Below are 17139 nucleotides of genomic sequence, written 5' to 3'. Positions count from 1 at the left end.
GCAGAACCCAGCCCGTGCGGTCGACTACAGAGCTGTGAGCTGAGGTGGTTCTAAATCTGTAAGTTGGGGGATGGCTTGTTACGCAGCAACAGATAGGTGATACGACCCCAGGCCGTTATCCATATTCCATGTAGTCTCGTGGTGTGATTGTTCTAAAATGTGGCTCTGAGCTTGACAGTCCCCTGTGTAGAGTCTCTGTGGACTCTTGTGGCCTCTAGGGAACCCTCACCTCTGAGCCTTGTGATAATTCTTCTAGCCCTTGATCTCACTGGATCACATCTTGGATGAGGCAAAGACTGGGTGGTTAACACCCTCATCGTCCTACTTAACTTCAAGACCCAGCTCAGGATCACCTCTTCTGTCACCCCCTTGTTTCTAGAACTCCTGCCAGGCAGACTCTATCACCCCGGGATTACACATTTCATACAGAGAAATGACTTCTTTTCCTATCGGCCCCCCTGCTTGCAGTGAGCTGCTCACGGGTGGGTGTGCCTTGGGAACAGGAAACCCATCCTTAGCCAGGTTCTACCATGGGACAGCTCTGCCTATCAGAAAGTTCTTTCCTGGGGCGCCTGGGTAGCGCAGTCATTAAGCGTCTGCCTTCGGCTCAGGGCGTGATCCCGGCATTCTGGGATGGAGTCCCACATCGGGCTCCTCCGCTGGGAGCCTGCTTCTTCCTCTCCCACTCCCCTGCTGTGTTCCCTCTCTCGCTGGCTGTCTCTCTGTCACATAAATAAATAAAAAATCTTAAAAAAAAAAAAAAGGAAGTTCTTTCTTCAAAGAAAGCTGGAATGTGTGTCTCAGGATTTTTTTCTCTTTGGTCCTGCTGGGGTCACACTAACTACATTTGTTCCCCTTTCTCTATAGGTCTTTGCTTCTTCAGGAAAGCCCTCTCAGGCTCTCACTATGTCATGAAGGTTATGATATTGAGTCTCTTTGCCAGTCTGATCCCTTCCTTCTGAATGAACCAAGAGCTGGAACACAATACTCTTCACATACCCTGTCCAAAGCTAAGGTAAATGGGCTCTCACCTCCCACATTTTAGATGCTATACTCCTATTAAGATAGGCCAAGAGCCGGCAGCTATTTCAGCAGCCACTGAGCTCCCTGTCAAGGAAAACCCTGAAATATTTTCCCCTCATACTTGCTGAGCCCCAACTGACCCTTCAATACCCTTCTGTCTCCTGTAGCTCCTGAAAAGTAGGCCTGTCTTCCTGCTCATTATCTAAAATCCAGCACCAAGTACTGGAAGTCTGCCACCAGGAAGGCAACACAGATGGTGGCATCCCTGACACTCAGGTCTGTTCTCCGACCTCACAGTCTGGTGGGCATCCTTGGGTCTGCACAGAGCCCTGCCCCGGGAGTCCAGCTCACTGGGGAACCTCAGGAAAATCTCTGCCTATGTCTGGGCCTCAGCTTCCTTATCTGAAAAATGGAGAGGTTCAGCTCTCCAAATTCAATATACATATATTTTAAACTTTTTATTAGATCCACAGAGAGATCCCTTGTACTCTTCACTCAGTTTCCTCTGTGATGACATCATGTGTAAGTGTAGTGCAATGTCACAACCAGGAATATTTTCAGATTCTAGCCAGATCGTGCTGGTTTGACATGCACTCATTTTAATTTAATTTAAAGCCTTTTCTAGGACGTAGGAGAAAACTTCCTGCTTGCTCCTCATCGAGCTCCTGACTCATCTCCGGAGGACAAGAACCCGCCTGTGTCCATTGCAACACCCAGGAGTCTCCCTGGGCTGGGATTCGAGAGTCCTTAGTGCTATTCAGTGCCCAGGGTGGATGGGGTGATGGCTACAGCGGGGGAGTGGGGAGGGCGGCTGCGGACTGACACAACAGGCCCACAGCTGGAACTGGGCTGGAGAACAGGGCCCTCCATGTCTCTCCTTGGCCCTTCTCAGACAGAAAGTGGGAGCCCACCTGGGTGCTGGAGTCAGGGATGATGGGAGACCATGTGCTCACTAGTCCCTCCATGTCAGGTGTTAGCCCTGCAAGGTGAGGCTTGGGGCTGGACCTACATGTGAAATCCTCCAGGTCAAGCACATCTCCCAGATCTGTGTGAATTCAAATATTAATCTCTCCTGCAGCACTGATCCTTTTAACCAAGGCAGGAATTTCTCCCTCTGCAGATGAACACTTGACCTTGTCAGTAGAAGCGCAGCGGAGTCCTCGCTGTGAGCTGCCAGCTTCTCTCCCTGCAAGGCTGTGGGCCGGGCTTTGGTGAAGGTTACACCCGTTCCAGAAATCAGGGGTCTGGCTCATTGGAGACCATGCAGACAGCCTACTGCTGAACAGGCATATGAGCAATGGTCTGATTTCTCAAGCCAGTACGCTCATCTCGATGGTGGGATTGTCTTTTGCAACCCCTAGAGAGCATTTTGTATAAGCCACAGCTCGAATGCAGGGGGCTGAGAAAGCAAGGAGGACAGTTTTGGGTCCGTTCACTCAGAGCAGAGGAGAGACTGGGCATTATCCTTCCTTTCCGACTCTCTGCCTCTGCCTGATATTCCTGTCCTGGCCGCTGTGTATAGGACCTTTGCTCCAGGGATTCTTGCCCTGGGGGCCCAGACATGGCGTCGGTGCTGGGAAGCAAACAAGCTGGAGGGGGGCCCTGGCATCAGGGGCACCTGCTCTCAGTGCCATAGAACTGGTGTCCTAGGGGAGCATCCAGAAGTCAGTGCTGGGGGCCCCTGCTGTGCTCCCAGCGCCCACAGTAGTGTCTGGCATGAGCTAGAGGCTCAGTAAACATCTGCCTAAGGAAAGAATTAGATCTTTTCTTGTTAGATCTGCCAGTGCTCAAGGGAAGCCGAAATTGGGATTCTTAGGTGGAATGTAAATATTGGGCACCAACTCAAAAATAGTTTTTTAAACACCGTGCGATCTAAATTAAACACACGTGCTGGCTGGATCTTTGCTTGTTGACTTAAATCTCTGCCTTCCAGGACACCTCCAGGGGCTGGCGCACTGACCGTAGGGTGGCCACCGCCGGCCCAGCCCCTGCTGGCCTCTTAGATCCCATCGGCAAGGCTCCAGGAGCTCTGGCTTCCTTTCCCTTTCTTGAATGCATTCGGGTCTTCGCTGCTGCCCCCATGAGGATCTGCTGCCCCAGGAGGACCCTGCAATCCCGGCCCTGCCCGGACACCGGCCTTGGCATCTGGCCCATGGGCTGTCTCCGTCCCACGCCCCTCCAGCACTTCCTTGCCTGCCTGCAGGGACCCCGTGGGCTGTCCGTCCCCTGCCTCTCCATTCCTTGACTGCCTTGTCACCAATGACCTTCTCCTTCCCTCTATTCCAGCAGACTGATGCCATAGCTACACGGGAGATGGAATGTTCCATGCAAACACTCTGTGGCCACAACCTCCTATTCTTCTGCTCTGTGGCCTACGTACTCCCACTGCCCCTGCTCTGTAACTGTGTCCATGTCACTCTGTCTCCCTCACCTCCTAAGTTCATTCCTTCTCTAATTCAGCCAGTCTCCATAGTCAGATCAGTACCCCCAACATTCTTGAATGAGGGCCATCTGCTGGCAAAACCCCAACATTGGAGATACCCAACTGTCTGCCTGTTTGGGGCCTGATGAGTGTGGCTAGAGTAATTCACACAACAGAATAACGCCTTCCAGAGTCAGCTGGGCTTTTGATGCATCCCTCCCTGCCCTTGACCATCTTGTCCTCATCAAGTCTCGAACCCCTCTGTGACTGCCCTGTACCTCACCTTCCTTCATCCTTCTCCCGCCTAGCCTCTAAAACCCCCCGTCTCTGGGTGGAGCTTGTTTCTTCTACCTGGAACGCACCTTTTTCCTATTTGGTTCGCCCAATTGCTTGTTCTTTGGATTCACCTTATAGGTTAGGTCTCTTTCTCCGGGAAACCCCCCAGACCCCCCCCCCACAGCTGCTCATCCTGGGTGCCGTTTCTCTGTGCTCAGAACACCTCCTCTCACGTGATGGGGGCAGTTACCCCACTCTCTGACACTTTCCGAACTCCTCGAAGGCAGACTTCTCCAGGTTCACCACTGGGTCCCTCGTAGCAAGAAGAATACTGAAGCATTAACAGTTTCATAAATACTCTTTCCTGCCTAGCACCTGTGCTCCACCTGCGAGCCCCGGTCATCCCTCTGCCAGGCCTCCCTCCCTCTCTCCACGCATCCAGATTCTGCCCTTCCTAAAACTCAGCTCCCCGTTGACGCCCTTCAGAACGCCTCTCCTGACGGCCCCTTTCCCTCTGAACACTCAGGGTGCTGGACATGGGGCGTGCCACTGCGATTTCTTGTTTTCTTTTTTTATATTCTAATTATTTATGCAAGTTCCTTGTGGGTGGGATCCCTAGCTCAATCATCTCTGTATGCCTAGCAGTCAGCCTAGAACCTTTAGGATTGGCACGTGCAACATAGGCAGGGAGACCCTTACCGGAAGTTTCCTGTGGCTGCTGGAACAAATTAGCACAAACCCGGTGACTTAAAACAACATGACTTTATTGTCTTCTGTTTCTGGAAGTCCGTCTCAGTGGGCTTAAGTCCAAATGTCTGCAGGGCTGGCTTCTTCTGGAGGCTTGAGGGGAGAATCCGTCTCTCTTTTTTCCAGCCCCTAGGGGGTGCCAGCGGGCCCTGGCTGGGGCTTCTGGCATCACTCCAGCCTCCTGCTTCTGCTGTCACGTGGCCGCTTCTCTTTTATAAGGACCTTTGTGATGACACTGGGCCCACTCAGAGAATCCAGGATCATCTCCCCATCTCTCCTTAGCTTAATCATACCTGCAAAGTCCTCGTACCACAAAAACTTACCCAACAGTTTCCAGGGACGAGGTCCTGGCCATCTCAGTGGGCTCATTCTTGAGCCCACCACAGCCGTATCTATTATGTCCGAAATCACAGATGAGGAAGGCACGCCTCGTAACTCCCTGCTGTTTTAATTCTGCCAGAAGTGTTGGAGAACATCTGTCCGGTGGGGCAAGGACACTGGAGTAAGACTCCGAGGCGTGCATTGCTGGTAAAGTTCCCAGGCCTTGGTCCTGAAAAGCCGGCCCACGAAGACGTAAATCACGGGGTTCAGGCAGCTGTTGATGAAAGCGAAGAAGTTGGTGTATTGCAGGCCCAGGTCTATGAAATCCTCCCAGAAACAGCCTCGGACAGCCCGCATCTGGTAGAGGAATTCCAGGAAGGCGAAGAAGTGGTAGGGGGTCCAGCACACCAGGAAGGCCGCCACGAGAGTGAGGATGAGAGCCGTGGTCTTGCCACCCGTGGGGCCCCCACACCGCATCCCCTGCACCTCCGCCTGCCCGTGCAGGGAGGCCAGGATGTGGCAGTTGAAGAAGACGATGGCAGCCAGCGGCCCCAGGAAGCCCAGCACGTTCAACTCCACCATCCTGGCCAGGGGCCAGGGCCCGGGTGGGTGCAGGAGCACGCAGGCGTAGGAGTTGTTCAGCTCTGGGACGGCTTCGAGGGAGCGGAACAGGAACGTGGGGACGCTCAGGAGGCCGCCCACCAGCCAGATGAGCAGGCAGGTGGCCTGGGCCCGCCGCCGCCGCCGCCGCCTCCGGCTGGCCATGGGGTGCACCAGCACGCGGTAGCGGTCCTGGCTGATGGCCACCACCAGGAAGATGCTGATGAACAGGTTGGCCTTGATGACTCCATTGACCAGGCGGCAGAGGAGGCCCCCGAAGGGCCAGTGGAATTGGTTGGCGATGTTCTCCGCCCAGAAGGGCAAGCCCAAGACAAACACCAGATCGGAGGCGGCCAGGTTGGCCAGGTAGATTTCTGCCACGTTCAGACGCCGCCGGGGCAGGAGGAAGACGGACAGCACGAAAAGGTTTCCCAGCAGGCCGCAGACGCAGATGACGATGATCCATGTGGGTAGCACTTGGTGCAGCAGGGCCCAGGCTTCGCGAGCGCCGTCACAGGTCGTGGCATTGGGAAGTGACAGCTGGCTCCGGTTCAGTGACAGGAACTCCAGGAGGGTCCGGGACGCCATCCACAGGGGACCTGCATTGAACAGCACGCGGCGTCACCTGGGAGGCCACCAACTGCAATTCGAGGGCCGGATCAAGCCCGCCCCGCAGGTTTGGAAAATAAAGTTTTATTGGCACACGGCCACACCTGTTCATTTACATATTGTCCAAGGCTGCTTCTGTGTGGCAGCGACAAACGCTGCGTGGCTTGCAAAACTGAAACTATTTGCCATCTGGTTCCCTTGATGAAGGGTTTGCTGACCCCTGGTATAAAGGAAAGGACCAGGTCTTTCAAAACCGAGTCCAAACCCTGGCACAACTACTCAGTGTGGGCCACTTGGACCCACTGATTTTTATTTTCCTTTTTGGAAGTTGGAACTAATCGTATCCCTCTTGTGGGATTGTGGCGAGGACTGGGGATAGGATCTGTGGAGCGCTTGGTGTGGTTGCCTCGTCCAGAGGAAGGGCTCAGTGGAAGGGGCTGATTAGTCTTATTAACAACCCCATGATTGGGGCGCCTGGGCGGCTCAGTCATCATCTGCCTTCGGCTCAAGTCATGATCTTGGGGTCCTGGGATGGAGCCCTGCATCGGACTCCCTGCTCAGTGCGGAGTCTGCTTCTCTCCCTCTGCCCCTTCACCACCCCCACTCGTGCTCTCTCTCTCTCTCTCTATCTCTTGCACAGGCACAAACAAATAAATAAAATCTTAAAAAAAAAACCAACCACATTATTATTGTTAACAGTTTTGTTAAACATTTAACGAGCACCCACTTTGTGCCAGCTCTATGCCAGGTGCCAGAGATACAGAACAGGAGCCAGCCCCCAGCCTGCAGGTGCTCACTGCCTAAAGGGGTTGCAGACATGGAGACAGTGGTCAACGACCTAAGAAAGAATCAAGAAGGGCTAGGAAAAGGTACAGCCGGTGGGGATGCCCATCCATTGGAGCCGAGACCAGCACGGTGGAAAGGGTGGGGGCAATGGTGGGAAGTTTCCAGAACGAGGAGGTTCTCAAGCTGGGCTTGAAAAATACAAGTAGTAAAAGAGTAGCAGCTCACACGGATGAAATGTTCTCTATCTCCAGACACCATTCTAAGACTTCCACATTTAAATATTTTTTCATTTAATTTTCTCAACAGCTCTGTGGGGGTATGGGCTTTGTCCTCTCCAATCGGCTGCTCAGAAAAAGGAGCGCCGAGGGACCCATCACTCCTCTACAGTCACACAGATGTGGACTGCCTGATTCCAGAGCCCGGGCCTCTGTCTACTTGATCCTGCTGCGTGTTTTGTCCCCACTTGGTAGATGAGGAAGCCAGGCTCAGACGTTAACAACCTGTCCTGGGAGACCTCAGTCCACGCTGACCCCTAGCCACAGAGCTGGCCTGCCTCCTGCATGCCCACGATGACTTTCAGGGTGGGAAGGAAGCAGACCGTGCCTCCCAACCCTCTGGAACCCCATGGAAAGAAGGGACCACATCCCGTACTCGTGGGTTTGTGGGTACCTGCCAGCAAAGCTGGCCACAGCCGGCTCAGGGGACGCACGTGGTCCCATGCCCACAGCGAGCAGCGGTCTGCACTGTGGGATTTCTGGGGCTTCGCACCTAAAACTCTTACCCCCCCGGATGAGTTAATATATGCAAAGTGCTTAAAATGGTTCCTGGCTTTTCATAAGCACTCTATAAATGTTAACTCTTATTATCGTTACTGTTATTACTTAGTGATGCTTGAGAGTCCTTCAACTGGGCACGGCCTCCCGGTATCTAACAGAAGATACTGTGTAAGAGAGAACCAATCTTGGAAGAGTCTATTTGGCTGTGTGATGTTGGGCAATCACTTCGTGTCTCTGAGCCTGACTTTCCTTATCTGAGGACACGATGACCATCAAGTTTTTATTCTGTTGGTAACTCACACACTTTTCCATTCACACCGAGGATAATTCACCAGTTCCTCCATGCATTTATCTACTGAACTAGTATTAATTGAGCACCTACTATATACCTGGCGCTGTCCTAGGTATTTGGGACAGAGCAGTGAATCAAACTGGCAAACCCCCCATGCCCTCAGGGGGCTTCTAGCCTAGTGGGAGGAGAGAGCCCACAACAATGAACTTAGTGAGTAAATGTGTTAGGTGGGGAGGGGTACCAGTGGGCATGGTAAAGTTGCCATCAACCGAAATGGAGGTTGCAGACTAAAGGCGGGGCAGGATTATTTGAGTGTGGGGGGATCAGTTCACTCTTGAACATGTCAAGGTCAAGATGTCCATTGGACACCAAGTGCGGATTTCCAGGGGGCACCCAGATATTCAAGTCTGGTATTCAGTGACAAGATCTGATATAGTGACACGTAAATGGGAACTGTGATCAGCTAGATGGTGTTCAAAGCCACAAGACTGGGTGAAATCACCAAGGGAGAGTGTGTAGACAGAGAAGAGAACAAGGGGCTTGGCCCCCAGGGGGCAGGGGAGTGGGAAGCACGGGGAATTATGGGTTGGGTGGCTGTGGGGTATCTGGCATGTAGGAGCTCTGACCCTGAGTGTATGAAGACTCAGGATACTCTTGTGTTGTCAACTCTTGCAGGGCATAAATCCACAACTAAATATATATTTGGTTATTTGGAAATACTCTTTTTTTTTTTAATTCTTTTTAAAGTAGGCTCCACGCCCAATGTGGAGCTCATACTCATGACCCTGAGATCGAGAGTTGCATGCCCTACCGACTGAGCCAGCCAGGCGCCCCTGGAAATACTTTTAAATTTTGCAATGTGCCCTTTCTGGCAGTGATGAGCTAAAAATTGAAAGCAATGAAAATTTAAGTAGTGAGCTTCTGTTTCTCAAGGAAGTTGGTGACGAAATGTGCAAGTTGCACAGAACGCTTGCTGGTGTTTACAGCACTGTGGGGGCTGGAGCGATTTCACTGACCACAAGAATACCTAAGACACAAAAGCTGCCCCTTGAGAAGTTAGTACTTTTAAAAGATCTGCCATAAGACGCTGATCTCACCCAAATGGCAGCAGAAGGGCACTGCTCTAGGTCGCTCTGGAAGCATGGCTTTTCAACCTAGACCAAGCAGCTGTTCTGAAAATTAATTCAGCTGATTTTTGGTTCCAGGTTTTCTCCTGCACAGACAACAGTGGAGGTGGTGGCTGATTAGGGGGCAGCCTCGTAAGAACGCCACACACGGAGTTCTCGGTGCCGGTTTGATATTGTTATCTTCAAATTCTTCCACTAGAAAAATCTGTCCTTGCCAATCATGATCCAGTGCACGGACTCAAAGCCAAGCTTCTGGAAGTTCTGTCTGGCTGAACGGAACAACGCACTTCTGGAGAATGCTCTTCTAAATTCAGTTTCAGTTGTTTACATTGGAAATAGAGTTAGGTAACACAGAGATAGATTTTGCCGGGGCACGGTGTCATGGTAACAGTTACGTTCTGACTAAATAAGAGACCAATGAAACAGAAATGTACTTTGAACAGGCCACAGTGCACACACAGTTTATAATTGCATGCAAATAAGTTTCAGTATTCTACCAATTGAAACGGAGAGGATAGTTGACAACATTCAGAAAATTTAAAGACATACGCACAAAGTTAGTGAACCACAAGCTTATTGTAGTGAATTTGATGGTGAATTTAAAAATAATGCAAACCTTCAGCACGTATTTCTCCCAGCATCACTCAATTTTATAAAACCTTGAGCCTAAATGCCTGAAAGTGTTACTAGCCTGTTTGTTAGAGGAGAGCTCTAGTTTTTTTTTTTTTAATTTTGTTCCAAATCAATGGGAAATCTTTAATCAAGGTGTTCAAAGAACAGAGCGCCAAAACGTCTGCTTTGGCATGTCTAGCAGATTGTAATGATAGAAAACAAAGCTATTATGCAGAAAATAAAGGAAATATGTTGCAAAAGGGATTAAATGATTACATTTGATGATTTAATGATTACATGATTAAGTCAGAGAATGAGAGCTCAGTGGCACACAAGATTTAATTTTAAAATTCCATAGTGAGCTTTGGAATACCTCAGTTTGTGGGAAGAATCTTTTGAATTGGATACATTCATATTCTGTACAGAAATGAGATGAAATTGAGAAAACCCACCATGCACAACATCTAAGCTCGGCAAAGCATTCAAAAATTTTACTACAGCTTATTTGTCGAGTTGAACCTGATAAAAATATTTGTTGAAGAAAGCCACTTTGAACTAAGGCCTAGAGGTACCCCCTGTGAAAATATCTGGGCTAAAATAGTTACATCATTTTATATGCCGGAAGTCGGACTTGAGAGTAGCCCCCACTTGCCAGAACTTGCTCAGAGCCTATCAGGCACCTGAGTACCTGCCTAGCCACGTTTTCTTAAATAAATACGTTCTGGTCTAACAGAAGGGTCAGTTGAAGGTGCTAATTTAAATGTATTAACTGTAAAATTTGAAGGCAACGATTTCAGCAATTATACGGATCAATTAAAAATAGTAAGACCAGGCAGAAAGAAAAATTCGTTCTCCAGGAAAATGCCCAGGACCTACCCGAGTCGGGCACAGATTGGATATGTACCAAAACCAGTTTATTTTGCTTATGTTCTTTTTCAATGTTCAGCTCAGTAACATAAAAACTTTCATTTTGCCTTAATGTATGTGGGTGTCTATATGTACTTGAAGACATAACTATTTTTGAAAACAATTTCTTAACTAGAACTACTTTATAACTCCATCGCTATAATATGGCCAGTCTGTTGGGGGGTGTGTATAGAGAAAGAGTTAAATACGTCATTTTTTGGAAAGTAGCTTTGGACGAAAACTGCTTTAAAACTTCACCACTATAATATGGCCAATTGGTTGTTTAAAGCCACTCTTTGTGGGGATTCATTTCGGCAGCCGCAGGAAGCCGGTATACCCAGCAAATGTGATTTCTCAGATGCCTGGTGCCCCCCAGCACCCCGTTGTACCCCATACACATCTGCGGAGCTGTATCCTGAGACTGTCATGGGACCTCACGCCATACCTTCCTGTGCCCTTCTCTGCACGTGGTGACCAAGTTCTACCCGCCCAGAAAACCCACACGACAGCTTGGTCTCGGCCCCAGTCCTCCCTGACACTAGAGCTGGAGGGAGACCCGGACGCCCAGGTCTGAGCCTTCAGTATCAGCCACACCTGTCATCTGCAGGGGGTCTGAGACTCCGCTGGGCTCTCAGGAACTTGATCCTGACAACATGGCTGCATGAGCAGTCTTAGAGTTGTGCCCATGGTACAGATGAACAAACTGAGGCAAAGATACGACACCGGGGCCTTTGAAGATGGAGGTAGGGGCTGTGAGCCAGGAGACAGAGGCAGCCTCTCGAAGGTGGAGAAAGCAAGGAACGGATTCTCCCCTGGAGCCTCCAGAAGGAACACAGCCCTGCCAATACCTTGACTTTGGCCCAGGGTGACCGATGTTGAACATCTGACTTTCAAAACTATACGACCATAAATTTGTGTCATTTTACCGCTAGGTTTGTGCTAATTTATCACAGCAGCCATAGGAAACTCATCCAGGGGGCAAGGCTTCACCCTACGGAGGAGATCAGGGACTGCTTCCCAAGCCACGCGCAGAGACCTCTGACTTCAGCTCGAATCTGATTGGTCCCGCACACACTGCCCTCCATCCCACAGCCTGTGTCTGCTCAAGCGGGATTTATTCGTTTTTTTTTTTTTTTCTTAAGACTTATTTATTTATCTGAGAGAGAGCACGAGCAGGAGGGGCAGAGGGAAAAGGAGAGAGAATCTCAAGCAGACCCCGCGCTGGGAGCCTTACAGGGGCTCCATCCCAGGACCCTGAGATCATGACCTGAGCTGAAACCAAGAGTTGAAGGCTCAACCGACTGCGGACCCAGGCACCCCAAGCTGGGTTTATTTTTAAAGGGTTTGTCTTTACCATCCGCTGTCTGTGTTTATGTCAATTTGGACAGAAAGGAGAGACCTTCCTTTACCAGTTCTTAGTTGTAGCTCTGAAATTTGCCTGGCACATAGTAGGTGCTCATTAAACAGCACTGTCAATATTTTTAGTAATACTCAATCTTATTTATTAAAAACTTAGAGGTGACGTTGGGCAGGTCTACTAGAGAAGACGAGTCTGTAATTTCTATGTGCTATTTTCTGAGTTCTGTGCATTTTAACATTGGCATTACTACTCGGGAGACCACTGTCTTCCCACAAGGAGGGCTTCTTGGAATTCACTCCAACAGTGAGGTGGTGATAAAGGCATTTGAAATACAGACACAGAAATGAAAGAATCTCAACTCAGTCAAATAATAAGACGCTATTGTCAAGCCACAAATAACCCAGTCTTTTGAAATCTGGTAAGCCGGCCTGGGGAGATCGGTCTGATTTTTATCCATCAGAATTTGTGGATGGAAGCCGGTCAGAGTCCACACGGAGCCCACTGGAGGCTGTCTCCAGCCTCTACATGTTTCCTGTGGGCTTGATATAAAGAAAGAGCTTCTGGAAACTTCACAGACTAGTCCAGATGCTCTCCTCCTTTTCTTCTGGAAAAGCAACTCAACCCCAAAGCAGGCATGGAATACAGTCTCTTAAACGGATTTAGAATTATGATTTAAAAAAAAAAACACTTAAAGAAAACCGAAAATTCTGCCAACATTTAATTGTAAAAAGAAGCTTTTTTTGTTTTTTGGTTTTTGTTTTGAGAGATGTGGATCTCCTCTTACACCTCACTCTCACAAGAGAAGAAAAAAAAGGTGGTCATTTACTTACCAGAGGGCCCAGAACTTCAGCCGGCTTTTCTGATGGCGAGAGCAGCCTTCGGAGGTGAGTTCTGCACTGGGAAGCCCCGTGGAAATGCTAAGGCCTTGGATTACACCACCTCGTCCCAGTGAGGTCACTGGAGGGATTGCCGAAAAAGATGAGTCTTCAGTGAAAGAAGCAAGCTGGGGCTTAAAAGGAAAACTGCTCTACATCTTGGGGCTGGCGAACGATTATTCAGCTCCAACCCCCCTCCTAACGTTGCTGACATCTGGGGAGGCCAGTGACTGCCCAGGAGCGGTATGTTGGCCAACATGCACTTGAAATGCATCCCGGCCCCCTCCTGAGCCCCCATGAGCCTCAGTGGACATTGAGTGATGGCATCCCCATCTACCACGGGGTCCTGCGTGCCTGAGGTTTTGCAGCAGTTTTTCTTAAATGCCTCCTTCCGAATTTCGGCCCTCGAGGATCCATGGCCAAGAATCCATTCATGTGGACCCCACTACACAAACAGTGAGCTAAGAAAAATTTGACTCATGCGGTGTCCAGAGTTGAGTAAGATCAGATGCACTTCTCCTAATCTTCTCTGGCAGCTGCGGAGCCCATTTTTCAATGTTCATCTGCATATATCAAGCTGAACTACTCAAGACCTCGTGTTCAGACAGTAAGACATTTCTGGCTTGCTTTGACAGCCTCAAGATCCTTTCACTGAAATGCTCCTTATCCTCCCGCTTAGAAAATGAAGACATTTCAAACTCCCTCCCGAAATGCAGGAGAACACATCCACACCAGGACTTGAATTCTGGCTTCTGGGTGATCCCCAAAATCTCAGGGCCCCAGCCCTCCCCACACCTTAGTCCTGCCTCTTGGATGATCCATGTCCCCTCCGGATGTTACCTTGAACCCAACATGTCTGGAGCAGAAAAATGACCCCTTGGTCTTCAGAATCTGGTCGTCTCTGTTTCCTTTTTCTGCACTGGCACCTCAGTGGGGACAATCTGCCCTGTAGAATTTTCTAGCAATTTTCTCCTGTTGCTAGATGTATTAAAATTGTGGAAGCAGCAAATGAAGAAGAAGAAGAAGAAGAAGAAGAAGAAGAAGAAGAAGAAGAAGAAGAAGAAGGAGAAGAAGAAGAAGGAGGAGGGGGAGGGGGAGGGGGAGGGGGAGGGGGAGGAGGAGAGAAGGAGAAAAGAAGACTCCAAGACTCAGTAGCCCATGAGTATTTTAGGGAGGAAACTGGAATTTGTCTTTGGGAAGGCCCCTTCCCATCAGGGGAGACCTGGGATTTTTTTTGAGTAACACAGATGTTAGGTGAGTGTCAGCCACGGTTTGGGGGAGATTTTCATCAGAGGGTCCTTCCTGATTAGTAATGAAGATTGGGGTCTCACCAGAGCAAACCCTTTCCAGAAAGCAGCTGCCTTTTCTCCCTTCCGTATGTGTTTAGACTGGACTATTTCTCACGAGTATCTGTTCTTATGGGATGCCTTCCTGCCCAGGCCCTGAGACCAGTTCTGGGGGAGATGGGGTCTGCGGGTCTGATCCTAGCCCCGCTCACGTGGGGTGGGGAATGGCCAGTGAGGACAGGGGGCCTGTGCATGGCAGGGCCCTCTGGCCCGCTTGCCATGGGGTGGCCAAGGGAGCTGGGCTTTGGGAGATGACTCCATGGAGGCCTTGCCAAAGCCATGGGGCCCCATCCCGGGGGCGGGATGGAATGTTCTTTTAAGAAAATGGGTGTTTCCACTGTTGCTCACTCAGGGTGGAAAATGGGAAGTGGGCCTTGGTCCCACGGGGGAGAGAGTCTCCCTCTACTTCTGGGGCTGTGGGGAGAGGGGGCCTGAATTCTGAGGGTTTGAGGACAAGGTGAGGGAACCCCAAGCCTGTGGGAAGAGGGGCTCGATTTCTCAGGGCTGAGGGCAGGATGAGGGAACCCCACATCCAGGAAGGGGTACAAGCCCCTATAATGTGGAGGTGGGCGAGGCTGGGAGTGGGATGAGGGTCCTCTGGGTCCTGGGGTATGTGGGGGGCGTGTGCAGGGAGAGTAGGACAGCAAAGAGGCACGAAGAGGTGGCCAGCAGATTACCCAGGACTGCCATCTACAGAGGACAGCCTGTCTGGCTGGGCGGGACAGGTCCGCCTTCCCTGGGATGGTCCCTGAGGTGAATGTCGGGGAGTCTGGGCCACTGTGTCTCCTGAGCTGTGGGTAGGCTCAGGCTATGCTCCATGCATTTTCAGGGAAGGTGGGCTGGAGTTTGAGGGACCCGGGGACTCACGGGTCACAGTCCCCACTGTGACATACACAGTTCTCCAGTCGCTAAACCCCAGAACCACCCTGTCTCCTCTCCCAGTCCCATCCAGCAGCTTCTGCGAGGATACGTCGTTGGGGACACCTAGAACCCAAGCACCTTCGGGGTTCTTGCTCAGTCTCCACAATTACATGTGCGGTCCTTACTATTAACTTTTCTTGCAGCCGCAGGAAAGAAACCAAAGCCGGGCACCTTCTGGCCCGAACTGAAGGCCCCCAGTCCTCTTTGCCCTCTGTCCAAGCCTTCCTTCCTGTCGTTGGTGTTAGACACTCAAGCAGCAGACACGTCTACAACACGGAACTCCCAACAAACCGCCTTGCTTTCGGATTCTTGTCCTTCCGTCGATGCTTGTGCTAGATTAATATTCCAGAGACCCGGGATTTCATCATTTCACAGGACCACACCCCAGCCCCTGGGAATTCACGGACTCCTCCACGGTCCTGCTGTAATACCCAGAGCCACCGCCCACCCTGGGTCTTCTGTTGCGGCCGAGGGGTGACTTGCAGGCTCGTAGCACCTCTGGACTTGTCTTCCCGTGGGCATTTGCTGGACATGGCCTCCCCTCTCTGTCTACCTCATGCCCCTCCATCATTCAAGGCCCATTGTAACCCTTTGCTCCTGGATGAGCACAGGTCTGTGTGTTCATCCTCGTATTCTGCAAAGACGAAGGGAGCATCTGCCTGCCTGGTGCCTGGTGAGTGCTGGGTGTCAGGGGACAGAGAGAAGAAGCCTTGGTGTCCCCCCGGGACTGCTCATGTGCCGGTGGACCTGGCAGGTGGTCAAGCCCGAGTTCGCAGCCAAGTGGGCAAACCCCGCTTACAAGAGCACACAGCGGGCCGCACAGAGTGGGCGGGAACGGAGGCGGCCAGACTAAGGCGTCAAGGTGGAAGGGGGTAAAAATAAAATCTTAAGGTTTGTAGGTTTCACAAAGTGCAAACCCCTGGAAATCGAAAGGGTGACGATTGCCGGCTTGAGTGTGTCCCAGGCAGCTCTAAGCACTGCTCCGGCCTAAGCTGATGGCCATTTTGAGGTGAAGGGCTCTGGGCACTGGCCACTCGGCAGAAAAAGCTCTGCTGGGCCAGGGGTTCCAAAGACCAGGAAGGTTTAAAAATGGCCACATAAAACTCTGTCTTTGTGTCATTTTTGCTTTGGGAGATGCTTTCTCACCTGGACAGGGGGGCCAGGCAGACCCTCATTGGAGGGGAGTTGGGAGAAACCTGTGAGCTAACAGCTGCGGCCTGGAGCGCACTGGCGCTCTGGAAGCCTCTCCAGGGACACCACTCGGAAAGGACGTGTGACTGGGGACGCTCAGCCACATTCTGCTACGTTCTAAAGCCTAAGTCTGACCGTGTCGTGTCTCTGCTGGAAACCCTGACTGCTCCCATCTCAGGCACAGGAGCGCACCAAGACTGCCTTTTCTGAGTGTCCTTGTCGCGGTCCCCACCTGCTCCTCCATTGGCTCTCCTGGCTCTCTTGCTTTGTTTCGAACACGCCACATCCTCTCCCACCTCGGGGCCTTTGCACTGGCCATTCCCTGTGCCTGGAGCACACCTCCCACGCCTCAGGTCCTTCTGGTCCTCACAAATCCTCCCTTATCGGAGAGCCCTTCCCTGAAATAACTTCTCCTCCCCTCGCCCGGCTTCACTGTTTATCATAACCGGTACCATCACCTGGACACGTGGTTTAGTTTTCACTTCCTGTCTCTCCCACTAGAGCGTGAGCTCCATCGGGCAAGGGGTTTATCTCTGTTGATTAGAGTCCTATTCCAAACTCCTACAACAGAGCTCAACAAATATTTGCTGAGTGAATTCATAACCCTATTTATTTATACATCAGAATATCAGTAAGTTTGTCTCCGGATCAACCCGCAGTCCTGAACCCCTTGAGGGCACCAGGTCCCTTGTGGGCGCTGGGAAGACACAGATGAACAAATCTCTTTCCCTGGCCCGTTCTGGGGCTCTGAGTCCATCTGAGGACAAAGACACACAGTGACTGTATGCCATGGAATGCAGAGTGACAATGAAAAGCCAAGGCTCTGTCCGAGTATGAGGACCTAAAGAATTTAATTCTGCTTGAGGCCGAGTCTGGGAAGAATTATGGCAGAGGGATATTTGAGCTGGGTTTTGAGAGATGAATAGGAGTTTGGAGGGCAGGCAAGCTG

The 17139-nt window shown here is 50.9% G+C and overlaps 1 protein-coding gene across 1 annotated transcript; it reads right to left on the bottom strand.

The window, feature by feature from the left end:
• Positions 1-3912: 3912 nt before the first annotated feature.
• Positions 3913-12812, bottom strand: BDKRB1 (bradykinin receptor B1). Its single transcript, XM_045815767.2, has 2 exons — positions 12688-12812; positions 3913-5988 (listed from the first exon to the last, which is right to left on the bottom strand). Exon 2 carries the CDS (start codon positions 5975-5977, stop codon positions 4916-4918), a length of 1062 nt encoding a protein of 353 aa, XP_045671723.2. The 5' UTR covers positions 5978-5988; positions 12688-12812; the 3' UTR covers positions 3913-4915.
• Between the last annotated feature and the right edge of the window lie 4327 nt (positions 12813-17139).

The sequence above is a fragment of the Ursus americanus genome, chromosome 26 (assembly GCF_024610735.1).
Source record: "Ursus americanus isolate L20-20 chromosome 26, mUrsAme1.1.p, whole genome shotgun sequence".
NCBI lineage: Eukaryota > Metazoa > Chordata > Mammalia > Carnivora > Ursidae > Ursus > Ursus americanus.
Note: the sequence above shows the minus strand (reverse complement) of the source record. Positions and strands in the feature narration are given on the sequence as shown.

Excerpts from the sequence above, each read along its gene's own strand:
- BDKRB1 (XM_045815767.2), bottom strand. The coding sequence starts at position 5,977 with ATGGCGTCCCGGACCCTCCTGGAGTTCCTGTCACTGAACCGGAGCCAG.